This window comes from Nematostella vectensis, chromosome 11 (genome assembly GCF_932526225.1).
Source record: "Nematostella vectensis chromosome 11, jaNemVect1.1, whole genome shotgun sequence".
NCBI lineage: Eukaryota > Metazoa > Cnidaria > Anthozoa > Actiniaria > Edwardsiidae > Nematostella > Nematostella vectensis.
The window spans coordinates 7,885,615-7,907,084 of record NC_064044.1 but is presented as its reverse complement, the minus strand read 5'-3'; the positions used below and the strand labels follow the sequence as shown (position 1 = coordinate 7,907,084).

The 21,470-nt window shown below is 39.9% G+C and overlaps 3 protein-coding genes across 3 annotated transcripts; 2 read left to right on the top strand and 1 right to left on the bottom strand.

Annotated features, from left to right (window-relative positions):
- The first annotated feature begins 5,532 nt into the window (after positions 1 to 5,532).
- Positions 5,533 to 8,392, top strand: LOC116602043 (uromodulin). Its single transcript, XM_032363098.2, has 5 exons — positions 5,533 to 5,670; positions 6,134 to 6,434; positions 6,991 to 7,140; positions 7,730 to 7,855; positions 8,014 to 8,392. Exons 1-5 carry the CDS (start codon positions 5,650 to 5,652, stop codon positions 8,373 to 8,375), a joined length of 960 nt encoding a protein of 319 aa, XP_032218989.1. The 5' UTR covers positions 5,533 to 5,649; the 3' UTR covers positions 8,376 to 8,392.
- Positions 8,393 to 8,934: 542 nt separating this feature from the next.
- Positions 8,935 to 15,122, bottom strand: LOC5518451 (tubulin epsilon chain). The gene is made up of 9 exons (XM_032363087.2): positions 14,989 to 15,122; positions 14,821 to 14,840; positions 14,409 to 14,515; positions 14,110 to 14,176; positions 13,825 to 13,940; positions 11,702 to 11,823; positions 10,603 to 10,729; positions 9,946 to 10,006; positions 8,935 to 9,878 (listed from the first exon to the last, which is right to left on the bottom strand). The coding sequence occupies exons 1-9, from the start codon at positions 15,116 to 15,118 to the stop codon at positions 9,066 to 9,068; spliced, it is 1,563 nt and encodes a 520-aa protein (XP_032218978.2). The 5' UTR covers positions 15,119 to 15,122; the 3' UTR covers positions 8,935 to 9,065.
- Positions 15,113 to 17,988, top strand: LOC5518452 (60S ribosomal protein L30). The gene is made up of 4 exons (XM_001638285.3): positions 15,113 to 15,224; positions 15,327 to 15,364; positions 16,758 to 16,903; positions 17,772 to 17,988. The coding sequence occupies exons 2-4, from the start codon at positions 15,344 to 15,346 to the stop codon at positions 17,959 to 17,961; spliced, it is 357 nt and encodes a 118-aa protein (XP_001638335.1). The 5' UTR covers positions 15,113 to 15,224; positions 15,327 to 15,343; the 3' UTR covers positions 17,962 to 17,988.
- The last annotated feature ends 3,482 nt before the right edge of the window (positions 17,989 to 21,470 follow it).

Sequence of the window (21,470 nt, the reverse complement as noted above, 5' to 3'; positions counted from 1 at the left end):
CTTTAAAAGTCGGTTCACATTTATGTATACATACTCGCAAGGATAGTTTGGCTATCCGACGGAGTTTAAGACTAGCAAAGGTCGCATGCGTGATCCGCACAATTGGCATCACGCTAGCCCGGTCGCAGCTCTAGATCCCACATGGATCTAAGCTGTGGTTTAAAGCACTTCGTTCGAGTCGAAGTCGCCCTGCAGTTTTTTTTGCCGATGAAGTTTAACTGAGGCAAACCGGCTATGCCATGCTGACGAGTCCTAATAAGGACGAAACAGCTGTCCATGGTTGCCGAACTGCACGGGTAATAGACTGTGCTAGCGTCCCGTCTTGGCCCGACTGGTGCCAATGTGTGTATGCTAGTGTGCTTCTAAAGTTCACATTTAAAAATAACAAGAAATATAAGAAAATATACGGAAAAAAATGAGTCCGTCCCCCCCCCCCCCTTCTTGAAACTTTTGCTTCGCCCCCCCCTCCCCTTTTAAATTTCTGGATCCGCCCCTGACATACTTCGGCATTCAGCCCCAGTAGTAAGGGACGGACTATGTGAAATTTGACGAGGGAAATGGCTTTTTTATTTTTTATTTTTATAGCTTTTATTTATTTATTTATTGCTCGAATTTTGTTTCCCGGATAGTTTTAAAGCTCGATTTTTCTCGAAGGATGAGGCAATTTTTTTCTGCCACTCCCCCGTCAAATACTAAACGGTCCGTCCGTTAACAGCCATACTGCGAAACAAAAGTTAAAAGGGCACTTGCACGGTGAAATGTGATTTTAGTAGTATTTCGGCAATCTCAAAAACAATCAAAATCATGAGAGATAACCCAGAAATCGAGCGGATGGAAACGGATTGAAAATACTTTAAGGTTTCGGTACAGGGTGTACCTTTTGTCAAACCTTCAAACTGTATAAAAAAAATAACTAGATCCTTTGCATAAAATCTCTTTTACGGAGAATTGGTTCATATTTGTTACGCCTGGGCGAAGTAATCAGGAAGATTTTACATAAATGTGAACTTTAGAAGCACACTAGCATACACACATTGGCACCAGTCGGGCCAAGACGGGACGCTAGCACAGTCTATTACCCGTGCAGTTCGGCAACCATGGACAGCTGTTTCGTCCTTATTAGGACTCGTCAGCATGGCATAGCCGGTTTGCCTCAGTTAAACTTCATCGGCAAACTTTCTTAGAACAAGGGTGCGAGTGCGCCCTATGTCCAAACGAATCCTCTGAAAGATGGAAAAATTGGTAACATTAGAAATGATCCAATAAACAAGAACAACTTTGTGTTATGGAAGCCGAGCATATTCGGATACCCAGCGGGCTTTGCGGGCGCTCCACATAGGGGTTTACTATTAAAACGGCTAGGAAACACTATTGTATGTATAGGTTTAAGCTTGCGATGGTTCAAAGTTTGAGTATGAATTTTTTTTCTCTAATTCTTTGCGTTATTATATTTGGCGTTACTTATTCAGTACGAGTATTGTCTGTGGAGTTATTTATGGAAGATGCATAAACTTTACTGTTATCCTTTCTTTGTAATGCTATCTTATATTCGGTAGTGGTTAGATTGGTTTTCAAAATCCCGTGAAACCAAGAGAGCATAAGATAAGAGAGGGACACTTTGGTATTACCCGCGCGCCATGTCGATTCCGAATCCGGCTATTTTTAGTAACCACCTCCCCACCACTGCGCGTGAGCATTTTTACTCACCTTACCCCCGCGCTTTGGCATTTAAATCTTGTTGTTTGCCGCTATTTTGTGACATGAAACCGAAAAAAATACCCTATTTGCACAAATACCATCGAAAATGTCATTCTAGCATCAAGGATTCGAGGATTGCAAGATTTCCAAAACGAGACTTCATTCAAAATCAAGAGCGGAAAACCTCGTGCTTCAATCACCGTTTTTGCTCCAACTTGCTGCTTCTTCGTGGTTTCTCAACATTCATTATCTTCCTAATGGTCAAACGAAATCTGTAAGTTAGACATTAGATATAATATTGATTTTTGTGAATATTCCGGTGAATTGAGAAGGAATCCAAGAAAAATAAATTCATAAAACTATCCTTGTAACGAGGGAATGCATTTTTTTTGTGATGATCAACGCCAGCAAGCTGAAGTATCTGAGCTTTTGTAAAAGTGAAGAAATAAAGAGGGAGATGTTACTGAACTTTAGAAGCACACTAGCATACACACATTGGCACCAGTCGGGCCAAGACGGGACGCTAGCACAGTCTATTACCCGTGCAGTTCGGCAACCATGGACAGCTGTTTCGTCCTTATTAGGACTCGTCAGCATGGCATAGCCGGTTTGCCTCAGTTAAACTTCATCGGCAAAAAAACTGCAGGGCGACTTCGGCTCGAACGAAGTGCTTTAAACCACAGCTCAGATCCATGTGGGATCTAGAGCTGCGACCGGGCTAGCGTGATGCCAATTGTGCGGATCACGCATGCCATTTTATCGCTCGTCGGTTTTTTCTTTCTCATTTGACTTCGCCGCTCAGACAAACAAAACAGTCAAACTATTCAGGGATTTAGCTTTCTGTGAGTATATTTACCAATCTTGGTAACTTGAGTTAGACTTGTTTTCTTTTCCGAGTTATTTTACATGATCTCTTTTCATTCCTATCGAGTTGGCAAAACAACAACACGCAACCCGCGGGGGAGTAGGAGAAAATAAAAGGAGCAAATCCTCACGCGCAGTGGTGGGGTGGTGGTAAAAATAGCCGGATTCGGAATCGACATGGCGCGTCATGGCGCGCGGGTAATAATACCAAAGTGTCCCTCTCTTATCTTATGATCTCTTGGTGAAACAAAATGTAATTGTTAAAGTGTAATAGTCAAGCCAGGACAAACGATAACAAAGACATTACAGTGTATTAGTACTAAATAAACTAAATAGTATTTCATGGGATTTTGAAAACCACTCTAATTGTTTTCCTCAATTTAATTTCCAAATTTGTTTACTAGTTTCTTCTGACGGTTTTGATGATGTTCGTGAAGATTTTGTTCGCAATGACCATTCAGTGAAATCCTGAATGATCGAATTGATCGTAGAGATGTTCACTGGAATTCTCCACAGACAGTAAGATATATTCACTTTAAATACTTCTCTTGAATGAAGATACATTATGCAGGTAAATTAAATTAAAATATATAAAATAACAAATATTTAAAAAAGCCAGATAATAAATAACTTATTAACGGCCGCGGCCTCGGTCTGTACAAAAAGACCACGGGCTGAGATTTCTCTGTACGGACCTCGCGCTCGGTTAATTAATAGTATATATTTAAAATGGTCGAAAGAGGCTAAATGAGGTGCAAAATTTAATAAACTCTGATTAAAAAATCACATTTTTGTATGGCGTGTTTATTTTTACAAAATTCTATCGGGTATTCTACTGCGTATGTTATGTGCTATTTCACGATCAGGCTAAAGAATTCGCAAAGAACTCACTTTATCAGAACTTACACTATAAAAATATCTCCAAACCGAATTTCTAAAAACTTGACGAAAGGATCCCCTGTTGTATACGCTAAAAAAAGTAGCATCCGCAAAGTGTTATTGGATAAATATATTAAAACAATCCTACAATGTTTATAGCGTTAGTCTTGACAATCTAACGTTCATGTTACAATGTCTACAACAACCCCAGTCAACGGCACACTTCAGCATTCAAACGTCTCTATCGGCAACATCTCAGAGCCAGTAGTTACAGGAGGTCTCTCAACTGGTGAGAAGGCCAAAGTATGTGGAGTTTTCTTCAACATGATGTCCGGGGTGTCTTTGAACATGGCCGCTATTCTCTTGGTGGTGTTCAAGAAAGTCCCCAAAAGAATACTACCTTCTTCGTCGTCAACATGGCGTTGGCCGATTTCTTTTCTCTTTTACTGGAACCCACTTATTTGGTAATCAGTATCGTATCGCATTGGTTTAGATGGTTTGGAGGTGATCCTGTGAGTGTAGCACTTTTCAGAAGCTACTTTCCCTTTAAGAAAGCCATGAGTTGGGTTTCACTACTAACACTCCTTATGATATCACGCGAAGCAAGCGTTAAGGAAAAATCAAACCTATAAGAGTGTGACTACAATCAGGCAGAAAATAGAACAGTCTTTGTTCCGTTTTCAAATGGGCTGTATCTTATTGTTGTAGTCGCCATTTTTTGCGTCAACCTGGCGATCATACGAAGACTGGTTCACTCTCAGGCAGCCATCGAACTCCCTGTAGCCCAACAAGAGAGACGCGCCAAAAAGTTCCGCTCTGCCGTCCGCATGGTGCTCAGTTCCTTGCCCGTCTATGCTATCCGTGTCACACCGCTTCGCGAACTGTTCTCGGTTGAAGGCATTGGGTTCTTGCTCAACACTGTAGATGTGAAATTGGATTCTAAGGAGATGTTTCTTTATTTATTTATTTCATTTTTCATGCAAACGCTGCGATTGGTCCTACCACCAACTGGATGATTTTCGATTTTCGCTGGTTTCTGATCTGTTAAAAGTGTCACCAACCAGAAAATGTAACAAATTTTGTAATTTCTCTGAGTACTTAGTAACTTATAGCAAACAAAATATCAAGTACGACTTTTTTTAAATTGATGCGACTTTTTGTAAAGTGTCATTGAAATTTGAGCTTTTCGTCCCTGAACTGATACACAGGGCAATGATGATCAAGGAAAAATTATCTTAAAAAGCCAAAATCTGGTTATGTGCACTTCGGCCTCACGTTATTTGTGTTTTGAAAATTAGGCCGTAATACAAGGAACCTTCAGCCATTGTAAGAAATTGTGTCTTCTCTCTCTATCTGGAATTGCGCGTTTTCAAGGATTTTCCGTCATGTCCGCACTATCTGTTATTCAGTTTTAAGGTGCAAAAGGCTAATAATAAGCACGCGCCCCTGTCGGGAGATTCTGGACCCACCCCACAAATCATAAAAGAAAAAAATAATTCTAAAATTAGTTTATAATTAAATTAATAAATTAATTATGCCCGACTATAAACTCACACTAAAATGTATAATAGCTCACCCTCAAAATACGCATTTGGACTCTTGTTAATCACTACTTTTTTTCTCTTCTAATTCTTAAAGGATGTCGATCACCCACTCCTTTATTATTGTTTATAATTGAAAATACATCAGTTTATTTGCAAGAAAACTTCAAAATAAACCCCCACGATTGAGTTCTAATACCTTATTAACAATATTTTATTGGAAGTTTCTCAGTCACCTGCTTGAAATAGCCGATGGGAATGGAGTCACTATTGTGCGGGAGCAAAAATGGCGGCGTGATTGACCTTCTTAAGTCGTCACTTGGTATACTAACTACTCACAAGCTATCAATGTATAACTATATACCACGAGAACTCACTTTAACGGATGTAAGGGTAAAGAATTGGATAAAACGCCACTTTAACTCTATTCTATAGGCTAAAAGAGTGATCAATGTAAACATGCATCAATTAGAAACAAACAAATGCAGTTATTGTGGGTATGGTTTAATGGATGGCTGTATGCTCAGCAGAAACGCTGTTATAATAGCTGTCTCTCTGGGAGAAAAGATTTTTTAGAACTTTTGTTTATTGGAAATAACAAGAAAGGCGAACAGCGTAACCGTCGAGACTTGTTGAATATTTTCCATATTTTGAATAAGAGTGTCGCATGATTTATCAGAAGACGATGGTGAGTTCATCAGGGTTAATCAATTAGCCTGTATTTCGATCTATAAAATCCAGTTTATTTGTTTTTATTTTTGTTGTATTCATTAAGCCTACATACTGCGTACAGTAGTATCGTCGCCATCACCACATCTCATATTATATTTTGTCAAATTGACTTGAATTGTTTGTTGGAACGCTATCAATAAGGAAGCACAAAGTCTGACTTGGGAAAAGCAACCATTCACATATTTTCTTAGGCGTCATTTACCGTCCCACATGGGGGAGACTCTTAAATAGAGGTACGCGAATAAATAAAAAATGCAACTGAATAAGACTCACGTCGTACAACGCAAATACGCGAAAATTTATTGGCGTGTCATAAAATGTTAAAAAAGCTTGTTCCCACTAACGTTGAGTACCGTGCGTTTTGATTACTTTTCTTGCTACTTTTCTTATTTTCTACTTTTTTCTGATTCTGTTTACAGCTCTTCTACACCTCAGATGTAATACTCTTGACGCAGTTGACTTGTTTAGTCCTCACCGCGCATGCGCATGCCTGCGAGACCTCCTCTCAAGGCATTGCACTAACAGGTCACGCGTACAAGATAATGCGAACACGTGATCTATTCGCGTGCTATTACAAATGTACGGCGGAAGACAAGTGCCAAAGCTTGAATTATTACGACGATTCTAAGCTTTGTGAGCTGAACAACAGAACTTCCGCTGGGAAAGAGATAAAACTGCGGGCACAGAGGTCGGCATTTCACATGGCGAGTCCTAATAGAGGTATTGCAAATTAACCGAAAGGGCGGCCAAAGTTTATTATTCTTTACTGGTGGAGATCCCGTAAAAACAAACAAGCTGAGCCAGAAAATTCGAACTATTTTATAATTTCCTTGTAATTTCAATTTGTAAGAGTCAGCTGAACCCATTTAAAGGACATCATCATAGCCCAATAATGTATAACGCTTTTTCCCTGTGTTATTCTGGCGCGTTGGCAGGATTTACTGATAAGGGAGGGGAAGGGGGTTATCATCTGAAAAGCAGGGTGAATATGGATAGCAGGCGCGATAGTTTCTTACCAAGGCAAATTCTTTGTGTTGTTCTCATTCTTGAAAGCAATAACTTGGGTAAAAAGTCTAAGAACTGTCGATTTTTCTAATAAGAAATACCGTTTTTGCGGTCTAGGGGTGGGTGGGGGAGGCGGCCGACCCTTGTCTCGTCTTGGTATCTAAGATTCTAAATCATTTTGAAAACTACTCCTTTACCATCTGAAATACTTCCTCTTTTCCATTTCTGCCCGTCTTTGCTAAACGCTTTTGTTTTTACCTCATTTTTTTAGTTTTACTTGGAAGCTCGGCAACTGCGCCAGCAGTCTCATGTGAAGAGATTTTGGAAGTTTTTGGGAAAATGGTCAGCGGCATATACTGGGTGGTCTCAAAAGACACAGGGAACCCACAACAGACTCGTTGTGCAAATGGGAGAGAGCTGTGTGAGTATAAATCTACATAAGCTAATACTTCTATATTAACCGTTGCTACATAAAATGTGCTTGAAAAGTTGAATTGATTATATTGTCTAAACGTCTTCCTGAGAAATGGATGAATTTATTCTCATCTAACTGCATTATCTTCGCAAAATTTGCGTAACAAATAATAACACCGAATTAAAAATTTAAAACAGCAACAACAGAAAAAAAAGAAAAAGGTAAAACAAAATGACTGAAATATGACGAAGCGCTTAATAAATTAGATTGTGTACTATAGCAGTAAAGGAATTGCATATTTCACAATCAGTTCAGAAACCACTTCACTGTTCACAGACTGAAAATTTGATTGGCTTAAAAATTTAGATAAAGACAAACCTGAGATTTGGCTGAGCCGACGTAGAAAATTATTTCCAAAGACGGTTGTAAAAAAAAATAAAAATAAAAAATAAACAAAAAAACTTGTTATTGAAACTCTTAGGAGCATTAAGTGATACGAAAATATTTTTGGACTTTGTATAGTCCCTCTAAGACCAGGTTCACTTTATGGCGGTACTTCGCTACTCAAATAAGATCATGCCTGTGCTAATTTCAGCCCCTTCTTCGGCCTGTAAGAACAATCCGTGTCACAACGGGGCTACATGTCACCAAGAAAACGATGAATCATACAAGTGCGCCTGCGCTAGCGGTTTTACCGGAAAACACTGTGAAAGAGTTTTGAGTAAGTATATCGCTAGACTTTGTCTTTTCACTGGAGGTGAGGTCTTCTTTTTATTCTAATTGCCGAACATCAATTTTGGATCTGAAAATCCGAGTAAAAATGTGATGAAAAATGGCAAGCACTCTTTTAATCCCGTTTAAAACAAATACTTATTTCAGGTGCAGAGTGCAGCAGTTACATTATGATGAAGGACGCAACGCGGAATATCAATTTCAAGAATTCTGAAGAAAAGTGCGACAGTCGGCTAAGATTAAACTGGTACCGGTTCAGCGGTAGCATGGGCACGCGCATGCCTAATAGGTGCATAGCAAAGAATTATTGTGACACAGATGCGCCAGGTTGGCTAGCTGGCGGACACCCGACAATCCAACAGGGAGTTGTTTGGCGCAAAGTGTGTTTTCATTGGTTAAACGATTGCTGTTTGTGGAGCATATACATACGGGTCCGTAACTGCGGACCCTACTTCGTGTATCAGCTTCGCCCAACGTCTAAATGTGATCTGCGCTATTGTACTGAATAAAACATCATTTCTAAAAATATTTCTTATATAGACCAGCCAGGAAAAAAAAAACTCACATACATGCAAAAAAAAAACACATAAAAACAAGCACAAATGAATATAAAGCATTTAAAAAGTTCATCAATCTTATTTTTGATTACAAAATTTGAGAAGTAAGCCATTAAAGATGAGAGGAACGCTCTGTCTCATACGACGCGCGCTACCGTAGCCCCCTTAACAGTACTTTCTGATACGACGCGCGCTACCGTGGCCACCTTGGCAGTTTTGTGAAGTAAGCCAATAAGGATGCGAGAAACGTGCTACCTGATACGACGCGCGCTATCGTGGCCACCTTGACATTTTTGTGAAGTAAACCAATAAGGATGCAAGAAACGTGCTATTTGATACGACGCGCGCCACCGTGGCCACCTTGACAGTCTTGTGAAGTAAGCCAATAAGGATGCGAGAAACGTGCTATCTGATACGACGCGCACTACCGTGGCCACCTTGACAGTTTTGTGAAGTAAGCCAATAAGGATGCGAGAAACGTGCTATCTGATACGAACTTCCATAGCCAACCAGCGGGGCAAAATGTGTTCTTTAGTATATGAAAAAATCCTTAGTTCAAAAGTTTGTATTAATCAAATGTGATCTCCTGTGATTCCAGTATACATTTCTGCTACTGGTGGCCATGGTAGCCCATGTAGCAATCTAAGCAATTTTAAGTCTCTCCAGTCCTTCAGGAATAGCATTAGTGTCAAGTGTCGCGTACTCTTGAATCAACCATGACAAAGATTCCAACCCGTCATCAAACTGCCCCACTTCCAGCCCGTCCACATGCGTGTAGTGGTGAACATGGGCCTTGCGCTTGTACAGCTTCATAAATCGATCCTTCAGTTCAACAAATGTGTTCTTTATGCAAGAGTTATTAGCCAGGGTAAGAAGGGAATAAGGTTGCCCTACCGGCGGGACTGAACACAGACCCGTTTTCCAACCTTCCTGATTCCAGTGGATAAACTTCAAGGATGGTTTTAGCCTCTCTATGTTTCTTCTTATATCTGACACTTCAACATTTCCTCTCAGTATGAGGGCACAAGCTAGGTAAAGGTTGTGCTTGGGGTCTGCCTTGATTAACTGATGATCCTTGGAGAAGGCATCTGTGAACATTTGGTCCAGGCGTCGTGGTGGCAGCTTGACATCAGTCAGCGCATACAATGGTGTTTGACTGGACACCAGGTAGTGGAGTTTTGGAAATGGTACCAAATTCATGGTGATTTCATTCAGATCAACATTCAGCGAGCCTTCGAATCTAGCTGAGCTGGTCATGTTAAGTATGAGATTCGCAACTATGTTGTTCATGGCGTCAAATGGTTTATCGGCTCCCTTAGTGATACCACCCTCACCAGAAGTGATGGCGCTGTTGGATTTCACATGTGAGTGAGATGAGTCTGTTGCCATGACTCGCTTACCTGGTCTTGAAGGGGGTAGCGAGCTGGACACTTTGTTGCAAATATCAACCAGAGCCTAGGAAAGTTGAAAGACAGTCAAATATTTGTTTTAGGTAAGAAAAGACAAAGTCAATAAAACTTACTTGGTTCTCAATGGGTAAAACACAGTCAGCATGTTCAGTTAGCTGGTGCATTGCTAAAACACTAAATCAGAGACCAGAGTGAATAAAAAGACCCCTACACATAACTGATAACATGTTTTTAAGATCACCTTGAGGGTAGTGAACCATATAAAGGAATGGGTAGCCGTAGAATATTACAGGATTGGAATTTGGGGAGGTGAAAAAAGAGAATACAGGGCTTCTAGAGCATGGCGTGAGCACACGAAAAATCTTTGTTAATCTCTAGGGCAATATAAAAGCAGAAAAATAATTGCAGCCGGCTCCCAAATATGGTATGCAATGCCTTAAAAAGGAATTGACCAAACAAACTAGAAAACAACAGTTTTCAAAACGAGAGAGTTTGAAATGCTTTGGAGGAAGGAGGAGGAGATTGCTTGGAATATTTGGAAATGTGAGACTAATAATGTCTAATTACAGTAGGGAGCAGGATTACAGAGAATGTAAAAATCACCGCACTTTTGTCCAATAAGTGACTATCGAAAGATAAAATGAGACCATTCCTGGTGACCCCGAGTGACCAGGAGACCAGAGGTGGGAGTACACATGAAATCCTACCTCTGGTCTCCCTGTCACTCAGGGTAGCTAGGATAAATGATTTTTGCCCAATACATGACAGACCTGTTATACGGTGAAGTGATGACATCATCATCAGCTGAGGGGTAGACTGCTGTTGTGAACCGGTACACATCAGGGTAGTCAACATGGAGAAGGTTAAGGACATAAGTACCGACACCGGAACCAGTTCCTGGAATGAATCATACAACATCTTTTTGCCATATTGTTCATTTAACATCCGTTCCTTTGGCTTCAGAAATTTAACCAAATTCACAATTTAAAAAATGAAACTAATTGGACAGAACTGTAGCAGGTCTCGAAATATAGATGGACATGATACAGAAGCATTAAGAACATATTGAGAGGTTTGGCCACACCACTACTGGTAATTTGCTTTTATTTCTAGGAAAATATTGGAGGGGGGGGGGGGATATGTCCCCAGTGTCCCACCCCCTGCTAGGGCTCTTTTGAATGCTAGGAAAACAGGTAAGTCTGGTTTGGAGAGAGTATTTTCGGGTTGAGCCTTAAGCATACCTCCATATTGTTCATTTAACATCCGTTCCTTTGGCTTCAGAAATTTAACCAAATTCACAATTTAAAAAATGAAACTAATTGGACAGAACTGTAGCAGGCCTCGAAATATAGATGGACATGATACAGAAGCATTAAGAACATATTGAGAGGTTTGGCCACACCACTACTGGTAATTTGCTTTTAATTCTAGGAAAATATTAGAGGGGGGGGGATATGTCCCCAGTGTCCCACCCCCTGCTAGGGCTATTTTGAATGCTAGGAAAACAGGTAAGTCTGGTTTGGAGAGAGTATTTTCGGGTTGAGCCTTAAGCATACCTCCATATTGTTCATTTAACATCCGTTCCTTTGGCTTCAGAAATTTAACCAAATTCACAATTTAAAAAATGAAACTAATTGGACAGAACTGTAGCAGGCCTCGAAATATAGATGGACATGATACAGAAGCATTAAGAACATATTGAGAGGTTTGGCCACACCACTACTGGTAATTTGCTTTTAATTCTAGGAAAATATTGGAGGGGGGGATATGTCCCCAGTGTCCCACCCCCTGCTAGGGCTATTTTGAATGCTAGGAAAACAGGTAAGTCTGGTTTGGAGAGAGTATTTTCGGGTTGAGCCTTAAGCATACCTCCACCCATAGAGTGAATAAGGAAGAAGCATTGGAGGCAGTCACACAGTTCAGCAGCATGACGTATAGTCTCAGATATCTGCTCCTTATACTGGTGACCATACAGCATGTGTCCTGTCGCCCTGTCAACAAAACATTGACACAAATGAAAAAGACAATGAATGGCACTGCATATAGTTTCAGATATCTGCTCCTTACACTGGAGACCATAAAACATGTGTCCTGTTGCCCTGTCAACAAAACATTGATGCAAATGAAAAAAAAAATGAATGGCATTGCATATCGCCTCTGATATCTGCTCCCTATACCGGTGACCAATACAGCATGTGTCCCATTAAACAAGATTGATGACCCATATGCAAATGAAAAAACACCGAAAGGCACTGACACAGTTACTGACCCATCTTGTAGCTAAAATATTTTATTGAGGCTAAAGGTAAGGCTGCGGGGCCGTAGCCAGGGTTTGGTGTGTGGAATATTTTTTCTAATTAACACATTGACCCCTCAACCGGCCTGTACCGGCTTTGGAAAGTACCCACAACCCAAAAAATTCATAAATGCAAAATAAACACAACAAGATAGAGATACTCAGGCATCAGTCTAAGTGATAAATTGTCTTCAAGATATGCATCCAACCAAGGTGTTGGCATCTACTCTTAAGCCAAATAATAGCACAGGTTCTTCGACAAATCTCAAATCGAACAAGGAGAGAAAAGCAGAATCACCCCTCTCAATAAAACGCTCAAAATACCACACAAGGGAGAGAGATCAGCAAACACAGCTCAAGACACAAATAGATACCTTTATTCTGATCCTCCAGGTACATTTCCTTGGCCTCAAAACACAATGTCCATTCCTTGAAGGATTGTACAACCACGAAAATGTATTTACGTATTGCAAAGCATTCTAGGAGATCCAGAGAAAATTCACGAGGGGAGGGCCAGTCAACACTCCTCTCCCCAAAGTCAGATGGTTTTTATAAGTCTTTTCACACCGAAGCCAAACAAATCAATTCCAGGTCATACAGACCCAGAATAGCAGTGTAAACAATTTTGGAATCAATTTGGTTTCAGAAAAGACAGCATTCAGGAGAGCTGTAGTGATTCATTAGAAAATTATTTTCTCATCCAGGCAAAGCCAAACAAGAAAAAATCATCACGAATCCACCTTTGCTTGCAAATATTCATAAGCAAAGCACTCAATTATGCCCCAAAAGACTTCATGATGTCCTGAGACACTCTCCTAATATGCTCATAGCTGTATTTTTGATGAAAAATACAAGCAACCATCAACTTGTGCTAGCTTCAGCACAACGACGAAGGATTAAAAGTGGGGACCGCAAAGCACCGTTGGAAAGCTTGGATACCACTGACTAGGTGCAGCTGTGTTTGACTTTGACGGGCTGTATAAAACTCAGAATAGGGCGGGAGGTATCTGTTTTCAGTCTGTTTTTTGTCAATTCAGCTCCAAAAAAGCCAGGAGTCAATGGGTTAAATGAATTGTTTCTCATAAGAAATGTTATCATAGCTTGCAGTGGTTGTCTTCCAATCCAATGGGGTGGTTTATCTAAACCCCTTAGCCCCCTTCCCCTTTCCCCAATATGCAAGAAGGCATTCTTTATTAAAGGCAGATAAGAGTAGTAATTCCCTGGTCATGTCCACCATTTTACAGTACATGCTGAAGAGCCAATTGTCAGTACTTTAAAAGTGCATTAATAGGGCGGTACAAATAATTCCACTGACTATTAATGTGGCAGGTACCTAGTTGTCATGGTTACTTAAACTTGTATCAACCTTATCTACTGTAGCATTCATAACTTTCAGACTGAATTATTTCGCAAAATATGCTGTTGATTACTCATTTCCATGATGAACTCTTTCTTTTTCCACCCATTGATATCTCTCACCAGTGGGAAAATCCAGACACAAACATAGATTGGATGTTTGCAGACAAAGTACTCCTCCCCTACAATAAGTGCCCCTATCATTCACTAAAATGTAGGAATCACCTAATGCAGAACTTTTAAAGACCTGTAAAAGTAAACTGCTAGTAAATATTGATTGCCCTCACCACACCAAAGGACAGGAGATCAAAATAAATGTTTACTGCACAGTAGAGTATACCAGTTGTTTCCACAGCCGGACACATCTGTTATCAATTGCTGGCAGTCAAATACATCATGGAGGGGGCCTTTGAGGATGTTGTTAACCACCCCTTCTTCCATGTCAATCAAGACGGCCTAGATAAGGACAAAAACATCTTGCATCATGTGAGGCACAACAGAGTCAGTCAAAAAACTATGAAATCTGGCTGCAAAACAGTTAGTTTTAAAATAAATAAAAAAACAGATTCTCAAACTGTTAAGTATTCTATCTCTGAAGTTAACAATAAAAGATGCATTCACATACCCTAGCTTTCAGGGACTTTATTTTTCCTTTTGAGTTCCCAACAGGGATGTCTTTTAGCCTGTCATATCTGAAAATGAATTGAAGATCCATAGGTTTAATAAAAGAAGTTATAGCATTTTATGACAAAACTTAGCTGACTAAATTTAAGCTAGAAAAATGAGTCAGATTGATAGAGCAGGAACCAGGAATCAACCCTAGAACCCAGACGGGAGAGGCACAAGCACTGTACAGAACAATGCTCTGCCAACTCTACCACCTAGCCTCCTCTTCCCTGTGTCACAGTACAGTACGTAGCTCACCTAGTGTCCACATTTCTAAAGAAGCTGCTGAGAGACTCATCAAAGACTCCTGTCTTGTTAGTGCTAGCATGTTCTCTTAATGCCAGGTCCCAGAATCTACAGCCAATCTGACAAGAGAGTAGCAGAATGCTGCATTTTCAATCTAAATGGAAATATTGTATATTTTCCAATGATGTGTACCCTTTCCAGGCAAATAAGCTTTATACATCATATAATCTGTGGTTGAATTTTGAGGGCAAACATAAATATTTCTTAGGCATCATAGCAGCCAATTTATTAGGAGTCAATTTCTGTTGCTGAAGTTTTGTATAGATATGGCCCCAAAGTCACGTACGTCTCGCCCCCCCCCCCCTTATCTTTTATTCTCTGTTACCTTTATAAATAAAGTAAATGAATAATTAATCAAGCTTACCTGGTTCCCACATTGTCCAACTGTGGAACGTAAAATAAGATTAACAAAAACAAACAAGTTTACTTTAGGAGCAAGGGTCTTGTAAAAGTTGATTCGAATTATAGTTCCGATATAATAGAGTCAGAAGCATTTCCAAACACTACTAGCATAGCACTATCTACGGTTTACCTTGCACGACTATCGACTGAGTCATCGCGTTGAAAAAGACGAATATATAATTTGAAAATGAAAATTTGGACCAAAACACAAGTCTGCCGCCATTTTGAAAATTTCGCGGGACGTCTAAGCGCACGCGCATCACATTCCATCCGGGTATTTCTGCAATGCATGCCGGGAGGGGCTTCCTCTTTTCCATCGTGACTAAAAGTAAAGTCACAAATTTCTTCTGAGGCGAGCTTTAGAAGGTAAAATACTCGCAATTAAAAGAACCATTACTATTTTACTTAACCGTGGAAGATAGCTTAATTATTATCATATCATTTGACGCGCTTCTTTGTTTGTTCTAGGCTTCTAACTAGCGAAAATGGTGTCCTCAAAGAAACAGGTAAGAGCCCGCCGCCATTTTTTATCGAGGCTAGCCTAGCACGTGGAACAAAGAATCGTCGCTGTTATTCGATGACCTAAGCAATTTACCATTACACATCAATTTGGTGTAAAAAGAGTGCCTATAAAAGGCTTGTTGCTGACCTTATAAAGAAAAGATACCATACTTAGAGCGTGCACTTCTCATGCTGTAATCAGTCAGCATTAAGTTATTTACTGTATTTCTAATAGACGTTTGGTCCAGTGTCCCAGTAAATCATTCAATACTGCCAAATCGTCTGCCAAAGATGCTGAATATTGGTTCATGTTGCTGATATACAATTCATCAATCATATCTCAATCTATGAGTAAAAGAAGTTAACAATTTGATTTGGTTGGTGTTATAATTTTAATAAAACAACAACTTCAGTCCTAAGCTGTGTACTATTGGTAGTTATAAGTCTTAGGATTACTTCCTGTGTTTTTTGCTCAACCATGTTGCAACTGTGCCCCCTGTAATTAAGCATACAGTACTACTTGCAAGGCAGTTGATTAGTGTCCAGAATATTGCTATTAAATCTTTGTAATACCTTGACATCAAAACCATGTTTAGCCTGGGCATATAGCATTAGCTGTTTTGCAATTCTACAAATTAGTGCCAAGAATTAGCCTTAACAAGTTCAATCATGCCGCTATTTTACTCGCAAAGCATCATTTCCATCGTTTAATTGAAGCGAGTAACTGAGATACTTCTAATCAAATATTGAGTTCAACTGTGGATGGGTAGTTTGAAGTTTTCTTATAAATAACCTGTTTTATTTTCTAGAGTAAATATTGAAAAAAGGAATGGCTGGTCAACGTTCTTTAAGTCAAATTGTTGATATCTAATCATCTCTGTTTATAAGGCATATCTTAAAGAACTCTTGTACTATATTCAATCCAATTCAAAATTTTATACAGGCACTTACCTGTTACCAATGATGCCACCTCTCCACTGCCTTATCAAAGGCAGTCCCATTGCAATTCTGTTGTTTTGACTTGAGGAGGCCAGAGAACAGTTTAGCAGTTGGAAATTATTTTGCAGAATATTAAAGAAGGCCATCACACCGCCATTTATGCTCCCACTCAATGGCGAGTCACAAAATCCATTTCCATCTGCTAATTCAAGATATTTTCAATCAAATATCCTCAATAACATATCAGACTTCATTCATAGATTGTTATTTTGAAGTTTCCTTGCGAATAAATCGCTGTTTTTTTTCAATGATAAACAATAACAAGAAGTGGGTGATTGATATTCTTTAATAATTGCAGTAAATTTAGTCATGACTTTACTTAACCTGTAAGAGTTGATGAATTTTAATCATTTGTCACTCTAAAGTGTTGGTTTTTTGTTTGTTTGTTGTTTTTTACAGAAAAAGGCCATGGAGAGCATCAACTCTCGACTTGCTCTGGTCATGAAGAGTGGAAAGTTCACGTTGGGTCTCAAGTCCACATTGAAGACCCTCCGACAAGGCAAAGCCAAGCTGGTCATCATTGCCAATAACACTCCTCAGCTACGGTAAATATTTCATTACAATTTTGTGGAGTTTACCAAATAGTAGGTATTTAGAAAGACGTAATACAAGCTATATAGAGAAGTCCCAAAGCACTACCTTTAGGATAAAAAAGCAATCAAAATTAATTACAGCAAGTGATATTATTTGCATACAGTAGTAAACTATGTCCATAGCAAGGTTGTCCCTAGTTGTCTGTCCATTGGCTACATATGTAGATATAAATGGTGTGAAGAACAAAGAAGCCAATATCATTATCAATGTTAATATTTTCTTGAGTACCGTACTGTATTGTACGTAGATAAGAAGTCCTCGGGAAGCCCCCAAAAGGGGATGAATGGAGAGCCCAATCCCTTGAGGCTGTGGGCCAGTCTGTACTTTTGTGTCTGCAGTCTGTAATAAGCTTTCATCAGGTTTTGGTACTTTTGCTCTCACCCCATTGTTGCTCTTTTTAGACTTTCTGCCAAAGAAGAGACGGTTTTTCTATTGATGTGCATGTGATGGCAATTTGAGTAATGTGCAAACTCACCCTCATAAATTCCAAGTGACAAAATGTATTTTGGCATCTGTCATTCAAAAGTTAAACTGTTTTCATTGGCCTACAATTTGATGGCTTCCAACCCAGCCATCTCAATGCGATAACCAATCAAAGAAACCATGCTCCCTTAAGATTCAAAATTTAATTTACTGAAGTGATTACGGTTTAAGCATTTTGGGAATTCTCGGCGAAAGTTTTCATATACTCAAGATTGCAGTTACTCTTATGCTCTTCCATGCTTTTTTGTGCTCTTATTTAAACTACAAAGTAGGTAACTTATATCCATATAAAAAATGAATAGATACTGTATCTCAACCCCAGGATTTTGTTTTCAGAAAAAGTGAGATCGAATACTACGCTATGCTGGCCAAGACCGGTGTCCACCATTACACTGGCAACAACATTGAGCTGGGAACCGCCTGTGGAAAGTACTTCCGTGTGTCCGTCCTCAGTATTACAGACCCCGGCGACAGTGACATCATTAGGTCTATGCCGTCAGAGCAACAACCAGCAGGTGGCCAATAGAGGAAGGAATAAAATCAATTTATGAAACATGAGTTGTCTTGTTTAATTCTTAACCCCAATACTAGAACCAAAACATGACCAGAATTGGTCATGAATCATTTTTCTTATGTAAAGAAGAAATTTAAAGTTTGAGAAAATTCTGTGTGAGTTTTCAATTTTGTTACTCTTCAGTAAAACCCAAAAGAACATCGAAGGAGTGTCTATGGAAAGGGGAGTGTCTGCGCCATGCGTAGCACCAAACGTAGAACATAGCTTCCCCTTTTTTTGGCCATAACATCAACAATCTCGATCTTTCTTTTTCTGCTGAAACTCCACAGAAACTCAGGCTACGTAAAACACAAAATATCATGAATGTATCACTAGGTACTCCCACGGGCTCGTTTTAACTCGGGAATGCATATTCCCGAGTTATTGCGGTGTGTTGGTGGAGGTGCATCGTCGGATCACTCGCAAACTTTCGGTTAACTTTTTTTAAATAGTGATGGTGTTACCCAGGGTTTCGGTGCTTGTCTGATTATAGCCGTTTAGGACTACACCCCTACATATGTAATTGGGAGAGTATCCCTCTGGCACAAATCCTCAACCACAGGGATCCCACCTCATAAGAAGTAAGTGCTCCTATGGAGGTTATACATTCCTCCCCTCAAAATCGTACTGGTACAGAAGTAGCTAGAAATCGACGCTTTTTGCCAGTAAAAATTTGAAAGAGCAATGTCAACTAAATAATCCGTTATGAAGGGATAAGATATGATTTCCTTTAAATTTCAAACATATTCAAGGGCCATATTTCTAGAGCCAGACCCCTCCAACTACGCCCAAGGAATAATGACGTCTGTTCTTGTTAGTCAGTCTATTAAAAAAAAAAATAGGTGTAGAGATGTTCCAGTAACAAATGATCCTATTCTTTTTATAGGGGTGACAAATCGGTCTTTATTTGCACTAATATGCTTTCTTTTTACATAATTACATAGACCAGTTTCAATAAACGTTCAGTGCCAAATGGCCATTGTCAAATGGCAGTTCTTCCATATCAAAAAATACCCCGAAACTTGTCAAATTTCTACTGACTGTAGGAACATGAGGTTAATCTCTGCGATTATACTACTTTTCATCTTTATTCTTACATATAGTTATACCCATAAGGAGTGAATGGTCTTAGACAGCCATTCGCCATTTTCACTGACAACGTTTAATGAAATCAATAACAACTCACATTTTGAATACATTATATGCTGATTAATCAATATTTACACTACTTACAGATTACCAAATAAGCAATACAATTGTACTATGGCGGCAACGATTCGGCACATGACGAAAACTCCCGCCAAACGCCTGCAAGGCTTAGAGCAGGTTAATGCAAAATTCTATCAGGCCTGTAACCAGGGTGAATGAAGCAGAATGCAAGAACCACCCCCCCCCCCCCCCCCAACCGCGCGCTCGGCTGTAAGGTCTGAGTACCAATGCGAGCTTCTTAAGAAAAAATGGTCCGCTCAACAGGTAAACGAACCCTCATCCCCGCTCTCTCCATGCTCGTTCTTTCGAGCCTTTCTTTTTTTATTCGCGCGCCATAGGTCTACCTGTATCCCAGAATGCTTCAGTGCGTGACAGATTAATACCAATCAAGTCCGTGTCAATCAAAACTGTTTTTCGCATCCCGATTGGCTAGCCTCACAGCTTTGCATTGTTGGCGTCGTAAGCCCGGCGCACACGTTGAGGAAAATTTCTAGCGTGCGCTTTGCTCGCTGCCTCGCGAGGCTAAAAACTCGCGGACGTCGATCGAACGAAATTACGTTTCACGAGCAATATTGGACACCACCCTCTCCCAGACTTTCTCGTTTTTAGCTAAACAAGTATATGTGTATATATTTTCGTTGACGTCAGTGTACGAGTTTTTGACAAGAAGACTCCGTATCACCGCGAGGGCTCCTCCCACGATCCACGCAGCGATCACGAGCTTTTTCGCCACGTCGCGCTTGGGAGCTCGAAACGGGTAGAATACCGCCTGTAGAGCTCTATGCTGATGACAACTAGATTCGTGATAGTTATAAATGGGAAACAAAACAGTGGGAAATGATACACGACACAGTGCCAATTTTCTTTGAAAATATCCGTGTAGACATACATCATAATCAGCTGTGTGTTTGTGACAGGGCACAGAAGGTCTATGATTGCCAGGCTCTTTATCAAGTACACTGTTAATGAGCGCTCAAAGGCCCTTTTTCTCTTTCGTCTTCTCCTCTCGAAAATAAGGACCACTGCATTGCTCATGGCGCCAAGGACTCCAAAGAGCACGAACACAAACACAATTGCAGCTTGGCAGCGGGCTGTTTCTGTAGGTAGGCTTTTGACTTGTTTTCCATGACTTTCTTTTGCTTTGTCGATATTCTTTCTGTCAATTTAAAGAAAACGTGAAATACCACCAGAAAAGCAACGATATTTAGACATTTTACTAATAAGAGATACGCTTTTTTCTTTATCTGAGTCGACTAGTTCAAAAAAAGTTGTCCAGAGCGAATGTTACACGGTGGGGGGAGGGGGGACTCCGAGAAAAAAGACGGGGGTCATCGTCGGCAAAATCGATTTTAACTCTGATAGGGCATTTTTCGCGTGTTCAACAGAAATTCTTAACCCTAGCAAATTGGGTGTGGTAGAAGGAACCTTTAAACTTAAGAGATGGCAGAATCGCAAAAAAAAAAAAAACGTTGAACACTCCCTTAGTTTCTCATTGTGTTGAATTCTTACTAGCTAAATGATCACTTTAGTAACATTTACAGCACAGTCTATTCAGTTTTGTTATTGGTTCTGTCCGCTCTTGGAATATTGAGATTGATATCACTTTAATGAAACCACCTTTTAACTTGTTTAAGTGCTGGTGTGAATTCGGTATTAGACGCGGTAGTGGTGGCTAATATATGAAGCTAGGCGCTTTAGTGTTTTTTACCCATTCAAACGTGCGGGCTTGTCGAGTAGTCCCAAAGCCGGTTGACGACAACCTTTTCGAACCTTTTGTTAAACGACTGTATGTGTCAAACTGGCAAACCGTGGGCGCAGATTTCGTAACCAAATTTGATTAATAAACGAACATAGTGGTTCTTTTAAAAGAAAATTTAAAATCTGGGTCAAATCATGTTATGCTATGAATGCATTGACTTTCTGTTGCCCAAGGACCTTGAGTCTTTGGGCAACACAAACAATCTGGAATGGGCAACGGAGTGTTGGCGTAGAGATTCACTATCACTGGAGGTTTTGACTAAGTAGCCCTTGTACTTCTCTCGAAGTGAAGAAGACTATAAGTTTGCTGGGATAGTTATTCTTTTATAGCAAAATTAGACAATAGTAAATAACGAATGGTTTAAGTAATATTGTGCCTCAGAATGTACAGGCTTTCTGTAGGAAGCTCTGAACGGAAACTTAAAAAAGGGGAAAAAAAACTAGGAAATTTTGTAATTGTTGTATGTACTGAATGCCCAAATGCATTCAGCTTTAGCTTTAGCATTCAGCTAGCT